This window comes from Myotis davidii, unplaced genomic scaffold (assembly GCF_000327345.1).
Source record: "Myotis davidii unplaced genomic scaffold, ASM32734v1 scaffold472, whole genome shotgun sequence".
Taxonomy (NCBI): Eukaryota; Metazoa; Chordata; class Mammalia; order Chiroptera; family Vespertilionidae; genus Myotis; species Myotis davidii.
The window spans coordinates 202,966-203,225 of record NW_006283774.1 but is presented as its reverse complement, the minus strand read 5'-3'; the positions used below and the strand labels follow the sequence as shown (position 1 = coordinate 203,225).

The following is a 260-nucleotide window of genomic DNA, read 5'->3' as shown; positions in this document are numbered from 1 at the left end:
GCGCCGCGAGGGGGCGAGCAGCTGCCGTGCCTGTGCGGGAACCTGGCTGGGCCGGGCTGTGTGCGTAATAACGTGTCCGTGTCTTCTCTCCTGGCGGCTTTCTGAAAAGGAAAAAGAACTTCCATTTTGACTTTACCCTCAGGTACCGCTGTCTCTGGGTCTGCCCCCTGCCCCAGGCTGGTCTTTAGGGGTGTTTAGCATGTCAGCAAGTGGGCGCGTCCCGAAGGCCCTGCCCGGGCTCCCCTCCTCCTTGTGGCTCT

General features: G+C 62.3%; 1 protein-coding gene across 1 annotated transcript in view; it reads left to right on the top strand.

The window, feature by feature from the left end:
• PACS2 (phosphofurin acidic cluster sorting protein 2) overlaps window positions 1–260 on the top strand; it is a 20,295-nt gene that overhangs the window by 14,468 nt on the left and 5,567 nt on the right. The window contains 1 exon segment of the mRNA XM_015566735.1: window positions 104–142. Within this exon segment, the coding sequence (XP_015422221.1) occupies window positions 104–142 (39 nt within the window).